This window comes from Lepisma saccharinum, chromosome 1 (genome assembly GCF_977018435.1).
Source record: "Lepisma saccharinum chromosome 1, izLepSacc3.1, whole genome shotgun sequence".
Taxonomy (NCBI): Eukaryota; Metazoa; Arthropoda; class Insecta; order Zygentoma; family Lepismatidae; genus Lepisma; species Lepisma saccharinum.
Genome location: NC_139229.1, coordinates 70,668,837 through 70,678,568, shown reverse-complemented (window position 1 = coordinate 70,678,568; position 9,732 = coordinate 70,668,837). Strand labels below are relative to the sequence as shown.

The 9,732-nt window shown below is 41.3% G+C and overlaps 2 protein-coding genes across 2 annotated transcripts; both read left to right on the top strand.

The window, feature by feature from the left end:
* The first annotated feature begins 1,304 nt into the window (after positions 1-1,304).
* Positions 1,305-8,822, top strand: LOC145983806 (uncharacterized). Its single transcript, XM_083116854.1, has 2 exons — positions 1,305-1,463; positions 4,089-8,822. Exons 1-2 carry the CDS (start codon positions 1,305-1,307, stop codon positions 8,820-8,822), a joined length of 4,893 nt encoding a protein of 1,630 aa, XP_082972980.1.
* A 12-nt stretch (positions 8,823-8,834) lies between these two features.
* LOC145983789 (uncharacterized) lies at positions 8,835-9,488 on the top strand. Its single transcript, XM_083116838.1, has one exon. It carries the CDS (start codon positions 8,835-8,837, stop codon positions 9,486-9,488), a length of 654 nt encoding a protein of 217 aa, XP_082972964.1.
* Positions 9,489-9,732: the final 244 nt, after the last annotated feature.

Here is a 9,732-nt window from a genome sequence, read left to right as displayed (position 1 = left end):
AGAAATGAAGTATTCTTGAATGAATAAAATAATTGCGAAAAGTTTTTTTTTTTTTTTGTAACCTTCCATCGTGCAATCTTCGCACGCCGCCATTGTAGTGCACAAATCAATAACAACTAATGTGTTAACTTCTCAGACAGGAAAAATGATCGCTCAACTGTCACGAATAAATAATTTGCGTCGATTTGCTCTACTCAATTTTAACTTATATTCCATGCATCCTAATCTTGCACCAGAGGGAGTTTAAAGCTAAAGGCATGAAAATAGTCCAGTCAAGGTTATACCGCTGACCTACAGTGTTGCCAATAAGCAACAATTTCAACCGACGAAATCAACCACATAATGTTACATACAACGCGCGAAGTGTCAGCTTTCGACTGAGCAACTTAGAAGAATTGTGGCAACCATGGAGAGCCAGGGATGTGGAGGAGGCCAGGGGAAGCTTTGACCTTGACTGAACTCTTATCGTGGAGAATAGCAATAGTAATAAATGACTTTTAAGTACCGGTAACACCGGTACATTTAACAAGAGAAACCAAGCAACACATAATGGTCGCACCCCAGTTTATTGCAAAAAAAACTTGTCATAAAATCTTTGACGATTTTGCGGTGAAATACTGTGTTTACAATCTTATAAATAATACGTATATTGATTTCGGTAACGTATAAGTGAGTTTCACATATTTTTTAAAAAAATATATAAATGATTATTGCAAGTTGTATGCTGGTTCTGAAACATTTTAAGACCACAGATGTGATCATTGTCGGACAGAATATCACAACCGTAATTTTCAAATTCATTTGCGACGTAATTCATTTAAATGCCCCTTAACGGTTTGTAAAACTGACTAGAGTTAATCACGGCACTTGGTTTCGTTTCTTGCAGAAAATGATGATTGTCTCCATCGTGTGGTACTGATAAGATTCATCAGATCTTCTGAAGAGTGCTTGCTACAAGACCTTTTTTCCCTGAAGGTAAGTGTCTCTATGGTGTGTTCGTTTAGTGGTTATTGACTGCTAGTGTAGTGATGCAAGCACAATTCTTGGATATTTTCTGCACTGTTGTCTTCCTTGAGTTACCGTTCGTATCCTTAGGAAAACTTGAGACTGATTCATTTCATTTCATCTTCCACCCTTGTTGTAAGAGGAGAAACTTGAACCATGTCTTTTGCTCCCAAGATGTCAAGTCAGCTATGTTCTTCTTGTAACTGATCACTGCTGTTAGATTCATAATGAATTGGACTATTGTGGCATCTTTGGAAAGATTGAGGAACGAGGAAGTGTAAGCGTCAGCATGAGCTGGAATGCGGAGTGGTGCTAATGTAAAATGTGGTAAGGTTGTTGACGTAGAGAGGGAAATGATCGGGCGTTTAGGAGGAAGAGGAAGAACGGGAGTAAGACAGTTGAATAGAGTCGGCAACGGATTAACATCCAATTCAGGAGAAGGTCCTCACTCATCCCAGGTAAATTATACCAACCTAGCACCTATATGTGATTGAATTTGCTGTTGTACAGTGTCTCTCAAAAGTTTTAGGACAACGACATTTTAAACTAGGCAACCCAGTTTACACAAGGCGTTGGTGGGTTGCGTGTAGAGTTAGGCTCAATTTCAGGGTTGCCACATGCACAATAGATATTTATAAAATACGCGAAAGGAATAAAAACAAGTAATATTGTATAAAATTATTAAAAATATCACTATTATATCGCAAGTGACAAAATTCTTTCTGAAAGAAAAAATATTTTTTAGTATTTCATCGCTGATGAGTCTACAGAAAGGAAAAGAGGTGAGAGAAAACGAAAGGTGACAAAGGAGAGGAGAAAGAGAAAGCGAAAGGAGAAGAGGAAAAGTAGAGGAGAGAAGAAAGAGAGGATAGACGATGAGAGAAGATGTAGTGAGGAGAATGGAAAAAGATTCTAGGAGAGATGAGGAAAATGAAGCAAAGAAGAGGAGAAGAGAAGAGGGAGTGGAGAGTAAAGTAAAGGAGAGAAAAAGAGAAGAACGAGAAGAAGAGAAGAGCGCAGTGGAGTCGGAAATCTAAGACAGGAGAGGAGATACGAGAAGTGGAGATGAGTGGGATGGTGATAAGATGCGAGAAAATTAGGTATGGCGATATGAGATAAAAGCAGAGCGAGTAGAAGGAGGGGAGAGAAGAAGGAGAAGGAGAAGAGAAGAACAGAAGGGACTGAAGAGAAGAGGTAGTTGCAAATATCGAATGAAAAGTTTTCATCATGTGCAATTCTCCATTAAATGTTTTCGCCGAGTCGTACTACCTTCGTTTTCTTTGTTACAAACAAGTATTGTTTGCACATTACATATAGGAGGAGAGTTGCATCTACATTTTTACATTGGTCAGCTCCTTCTACTTACTTTCAGGACCGAAAGCTTCTAGGGTAGTGTTTACCGTTCAGGACTGTCAATCTGATGGTCGTAGGTTCAAACTCTTCCGGTGGCAGAAAATTTTCGTAAGTTTTAGACCTATCCCATTGTGTTCATTGTCCACGCCGTGTGAAACGGAATGATTCAGTTTGGAATTAACGATGGGGGAGGGGAAATATTAAATTACAAAATCTCCATTTCAACGAACCGAGAAGTGGACAAAAATTGGATAATTCTTATAAATATTCAAATTACATTCATATTTTTAGTGGCATAATCGCAGGGAAAATCAAAAATCTTACATGGAAGATTTTGCCTTGCTCTGAACTAAGCCAAAAGGCATTTCGAACCGATCTAATACATTCTCCAATACATTTCAAAATGTTATTGAATGTTTCATGTCGACAATTTGACCAATTTGTAATTCGACTACTTAAATTCGTAGGCGTTTGTTCGTTCCTTTTGCAAAGGATGAACATCCGCCTATTTCATCCCCTATTAGTCGACATTAGTTACCTCTCGCAGCCCTTCCTTATTTCTAGGAAGGGTACGCTTTAAATCACTGTTCTTTTTTCCATGTGTCTTATGTCCACAAGTTTTATTCGAATAGTTCCGGTCACTAGTGATTCCACACTTCTCCAAGGTGGAGCCTCGTTCACACTAAATAATCCTACCAGGCATTACACCTCATATCGACAGCTTTCTGCAAACACATCCTGTGTTCGGGGACTATCTGAATATGACAGTACGTACCCTGAATACAGAGACAGAAGTAAAATGGTTAAAAGCAAAAGCAATTCATCAACTGTAATCCCATCAATGAACCCAGGTGGCAACAATAATGTGGCAACGGTAGATCTCGTAATACAGGGTGGAGCATTTTCGACTACACAGTTTGAGGTTGGCAACACTGCAAAGCAAATGCATTGGGAGGGCGGTTTCCTCCTGCCTCGTGTACACTGTGACCTTGGATTTCAGTAGCAATGGAGCATTGGCCTCTTGTTCGGGAATGAAAGCATTCTGCTGCGAGCCGTCTGCGGCGCATGCGCGCGCAGCGAATAGACTGAGGAACTTGCTCATGTGAGCTCGGCCGTGCAACATACTACGCGCGCGTCTCCTATTATCTACGATATTAGACAGTTGTAATTACGGTTCTACATACCAATATGTATTCTTTAGTATTATAAATATTCTAAAATCTAAATCGATGTACCGTGTTATTCATCTGGTAGAACTACGCCTAAGGTAAAACAGTTAACTTAAATTACCAGAGTATCAACGCATCAGAAGTCGGTCATTACCGCAACATATGGTCCTCCGCAAAACCGGATGAATTACGGATATCGGTAAACGACGGGACTGGTGAAAGTGCAGTTCAGTGAAGTGAAGTGTTACGGACAGTGAAAGTACAGTGAAGTTACAGAACAAAGCAGTTTTCCCGCCACTTCAGCCACGCCGCGCGAGGGGAAATTAGAGCGAGCTAGGAGAATCAACGGACAGCACGATCCAGTCACAGGGTTGCCAAGAGCAGAGGAATTATCGACGGCTGCAGATTCCATGTACGTGAGTAAATCCTTTTATTTTCCTTTTCCATGCTTGTTTGTTCATATTCCTAACCTTGCCTGAGAAAATGCCGGAAGAAAGTGAAATGCTTGAGAAGCTAGTGAGACAACGCAGTGTAATTCAATGACAATTAACTCGGCTTCAGAACTACGTGTCCAATTATGACGAAGCAAGTGGTCATGTAAACGAAGTTGTAGCCAGGCATAAGCAACTCGGCAGTGTTTGGTCAAAACTAGAGGATGTAATGGACAAGATATCCGAATTATCAGATGAGCAATCTCACGACGAGAAGAGAGCGTCACTTGAGCAAAGTTACTTCACGTTAGAAGCTAAAATGCTTTCAATAATAGACAAAGACTCGACGAGAAAGAATAATACATGTAAGCCTGAAACTAAATCTCCAATCAAGCTCCCAGATGTAACTTTACCAACGTTTGACGGAAACTATACTCAATTTTCATCGTTTCAAGATATTTTTGTAGCCCTCATAGAAAAAAATGAAACCTTGTCAGACATACAAAGATTGCAGTATTTACGGCTTTCGTTAAAGGGTGATGCATTACAAACGATCGAGAATTTGCAACTCACATGTGCTAATTACAAGGTCGCCTGGGATTTGAATCAGCGCAAATACAATAATCCAAAGTTAATAGCCGCTGCTTACGTAAATGACATTTTGAATGTATCTTCAGTCACCAAGGAAAGTGTAACAGAATTAAGAAAGTTCACGACCACGATTAGAAGTTCTATAGAAGCATTAAGAAACATTCAGGGAGACGCGGACCTAATTGATATTTTTCTCGTTCAGTATCTTTCAGCTAAATTGGACAAATGTACGAGAAGAGACTTTGAAAAACAATCAAGCAACACAGAATTCAGTACCATAGAAGAATTGCTTATATTCTTAGAAGCTAAGTGCAACTATCTACAGAAATTCGAAGCGAATGAACCTTCGACATCAACGAAGTCGTTTTCAAGGTCACCAGCTGTTAGTAACATCAGGCCAAGAACGCCACAAGCATCTAACACGTGTTTTACTGCGTCGAGCAAAAGCTGCATCTACTGCAGAGATGCATCTCCTTTTCATCCTTTATTCAGATGCCAGTCATTTTTGAAATTGACGAATAAACAGAAATATAAATTCCTGCATGAGAACCGCATATGCACGAATTGTTTCCTTTTTGCTAATCACTCAGTGTTAAATTGTAAAGCCGGCTCTTGCAGGTACTGTAGGTTGCGTCATCACACGAGTTTGCACAAAGAAAGGGGTGGCGAGCGCCGTGTACCTCCCCTCCTTCCAGGAAGATCAGCTGCGAACGAAACAAGCAGTGTTTCCAACCCTCAAGTCGGAGAGGGAACCAGTTCATCGTATTCAGTAAAGAATAAGAACCAGAATGTTTTGCTGGCTACTGCCTGTGTTCTAGCAAAGGACAAAGATGGAAAATACTTGCCCTGCCGCATCTTATTGGACCCGGGGTCTCAAGTGAACCTCATTGGTATGGATATGGTACAACGTCTTGGGTTACGAAGACAGAGACAAAATACGTTGATACAGGGAATAAGTTCCAACACTGTAAATTCACCTTATGCTGTGAATGTGGAATTAAAATCAAGATTCAATGAATTTACTGTAGAAGCACAATGTTCTGCCTTGAAGAATATTACCGAACGTTTACCTGCAGAAAAAATGGATACTTCGACATGGGAGATACCTACAGATATTGACCTGGCGGATGAAAACTTCAATGTTCCTGCAAGGATTGACATATTAATTTCTGCAAGTATATTTTTCGATATCTTACTGCCAGAGAAGATGTCGAAGCAAGGACCTTATCCTACGTTACAAAATACACAGTTTGGCTGGATTGTAGTGGGCAACACTCCAGGAACAACGTCACATCCAAGCAGATCATTCTTTATACAGGGTGAGCCGTTAGAAATCCTTTTACATCGTTTCTGGTCGGTGGAAGATTTGTCGGAAGAAATTATGTCGCCTAAAGAAAAGAAAATGGAAGCACATTTTCGCCAAACTACAGAAAGGAATGAAGATGGCACTTACACGGTACGTTTACCTTTGACGGAAGATAGATCAGCATTAGGGGAATCTTTGGAACATGCGCACTCCAGATTTTTACAGTTAGAACGCCGACTAGAGAGAGAACGGGAATTGAAAGAAGAATATGTGGAATTTATGAGCGAGTACGAGAGATTACACCACATGCAAGCAGTGCAGGAAGTGCGAGAGGCGCCAGCAACGGGAGACATCCGATATTTCATCCCCCATCACCCAGTTGTGAATATAGCAAGCTCCACGACGAAAGTACGAGTCGTATTCGACGGTTCAGCAAAAACGACCAGTGGCAGGTCACTCAATTGCCTACAAAGTGCAGGACCGGTTCTACAAGAGGATCTGTTCGGTTTACTGCTTCGCTTCAGGACTCATATAATCGCTCTGAAATCTGATATTGAGAAGATGTATAGGATGATTCATATGCACCCTTCTGATAGGAAATTACAGTGCATATTATGGAGAAAATCTCACGACGAACCACTGATGATCTACGAATTGAACACTGTAACTTATGGTCTGACATCTAGCTCATATCTAGCAACTAAATGCCTACAGCAACTAGCGACAGACGAAATGCACAACTATCCACAAGCTGCTGAAATACTGAAGAGAGACTTTTATATAGATGACTTGCTGTCAGGGCAAGAAGACGAGAATCAAGCCATTAATCTACGTAAAGAACTGTCAGCATTATTATCGGCAGGAGGATTTAAGCTACGAAAATGGGCATCCAATTCTGCAAGAGTAATGGAAACTATACCTTTAGAGCTACGGGAAGTTAAAGACACGATTCTGTTTAACGACGACAGTACAAAAACTCTAGGTGTCAATTGGAATACCACCGCCGACACTCTTTGCATATTAACGGCCGAAGATTCAGCGCTAGCGCCAGAACGCAATGCTGAGTTGGCTACACTCGCACCGGCGAAGAAACATCTTACAACCTACCCCCTACGCAGCGATCCAGCACACGGGAAAGCAGACACCAACGCTTGTTTTGTAAACAATCACCCAGCTATCAACAATCAAAGAAACAGTAAGGCTGCTGGCTGCAGCAAACCTCTTTACGATAAACAAAGCTTTTCGACGATACGTGCAAAGAAAGAAAACAATTTGGCCGGCTACGATTTGAGCATTCACGAAGTTGTAAGCAAACGCAGGGTTGCCAGTCAAATCGCGCAACTCTTCGATCCGCTCGGAATTATTGGGCCTGTTATTGCACTGTTTAAACAGTTTCTACAGAAACTATGGAAATTAAATGTATCCTGGGACGACGAGTTACCTTCAGATGTATTAAACGAATGGAAGACTTTACAAGCACAAATATGCCACATTTCAGACATTAAGGTTCCACGATGTATTTTACCTAAACCGAAGATTATAAACATTCAAATCCACGGGTTTTCTGACGCGTCTGAGAGAATGCACGGCGCGTGCATTTACGTCAGAACTGTAACTGCAGGAGGAGAAGTTAATTCACGGTTATTGTGCAGCAAGGGGAAAGTTGCACCGATTAAGAAAATAACTTTACCTCGCCTTGAGCTGTGCGCAGCACTTATCTTGGCAAAATTAGTTAATAAAGTGATACCTTTATTGAATCTCCAAATAAACAAGGTATATTTATATACAGACTCGCAGATTGTTTTGGCATGGATTGCAAAGGACCCAGAGACATGGAAACCCTTTGTGGCAAATAGAGTGGCTCAAATACAGGAATACAAACAGGTGTGTGATTGGCGGCATGTAAGGTCAAAGGATAATCCTGCTGATATGTTATCGAGAGGAGTCGAACCCCTGAAGCTAAAGGAAAACTCACTTTGGTTCCAAGGACCAGCATTTCTAAGCCAATCAGATCAAGATCCGAATTTGGCCCTCAACGACATCAGTTTTGGAATGAATCCACCTACAGAAGTACCAGAACGAAGGAAGGTGAAAATAACCTCATTGGTAACTACCCACAAATCAGATGAAATTCTTACGAGGTTCTCTAACCTTTTGAGAATGATAAGAGTTATGGCACTTTGTCACATTTTCATTGACAATTGCAAAGGACCCACGAAGAGAAATGTTTGTACTTCGAAACTGAATGCCAAGGATTTGCAACGAGCCACAGATACGTGCATTAAAGCAACGCAAGCCTTATTCTACGCGAAGGAAATAGAAGACTTGACTCACGAGAGAGAAGTTTCTCCGAACAGTGGAATAAAAGATCTGTATCCATTTCTCGACGCCGATTCCATTGTTCGCGTGGGCGGACGTTTACAAGAAAGCGATCTCGCTTTTGAGGCTAAACATCAGATAATCTTGCCTCCTAAGGCCCATCTTACACGGCTGTTAATTGAATACGAACATCGCAGATTACTTCATGCTGGAACACAGTTACTACTTTCCTCTATCAGACAAAAATATTGGATCGTCCGGGGAAGACAAATAGTTAAGCACATCCTACACTATTGTATTAAATGCCATAGACTTAAATCAGAAGCTAGTAAACAACTGATGGGACATCTACCGGAGCACAGAATCCGAGCAGCTTATCCATTCATGTACAGTGGCGTAGACTACGCGGGACCGATAAGGATAAAGACTGGAGCGCCAAGAAGCAAAGCGACGAGAAAATGTTTCATTGCACTTTTTGCACTTTTTGTGTGTTTCTCAACGAAGGCTGTACACGTTGAAATTGTTACAGATTTAACAACCGAAGCATTTTTAGCTGCATTGAAAAGATTTATATCTCGAAGAGGAAAATGCGCAGCCATTTACAGTGACAACGCCAGTACCTTTCGAGATGCACACAGAGAACTTTAGGAACTACGCAATATGTTTGAATCTACCCAGTTTCAAGATGTCATTCAGGACTACGCTGTAAATGAGCACTTTGAATGGAAATTCATACCGCCAAGAGCGCCAAATTTCGGTGGACTCTGGGAAGCGGCGATTAAGTCGCTAAAACATCATCTGCGAAGAGTGATGGGAAGCACCATACTAGCCTACGAAGAGTTAAGTACGTTACTTTGCCAGATTGAAGCAATATTAAATTCAAGACCACTTTGCATTTTACCCGACGAATCAGATTACCAGATATTAACTCCAGGGCATTTTCTCATTGGCAGACCCATAACAACCTTCCCAGAACCTGACCTTACCCTCATACCTGACAATAGACTCAGCAGATACCAGCTGATACAGAAGATGAGAAGATCCATTTGGAAGCAGTGGAATAAAGAATACCTCCATTCACTTCAACAACGCCAGAAGTGGACATCCTCCACGAAGAACTTATCTCCAGGGACAGTTGTACTACTGAAGGAGGACGACGTACCCCCACTACAGTGGAAACTAGCTAAGGTGGAAGCGGTGCATCCTCGGAACGATGGACTAGTGCATGTAGTGACAGTGAAAACGAAAGACGGAGTTTTTAGAAGAAGTGTTAGTGAAATTGTGCTCCTCCCCATAGGTAAAGACGGAGATTAGTTGAATTATGTTCATTCAACCGGGGGGAGTATGTTCGGAAATGAAAGCATTCTGCTGCGAGCCGTCTGCGGCGCATGCGCGCGCAGCGAATAGACTGATGAACTTGCTCATGTGAGCTCGGCCGTGCAACATACTACGCGCGCGTCTCCTATTATCTACGATATTAGACAGTTGTAATTACGGTTCTACATACCAATATGTATTCTTTAGTATTATAAATATTCTAAAATCTAAATCGATGTAC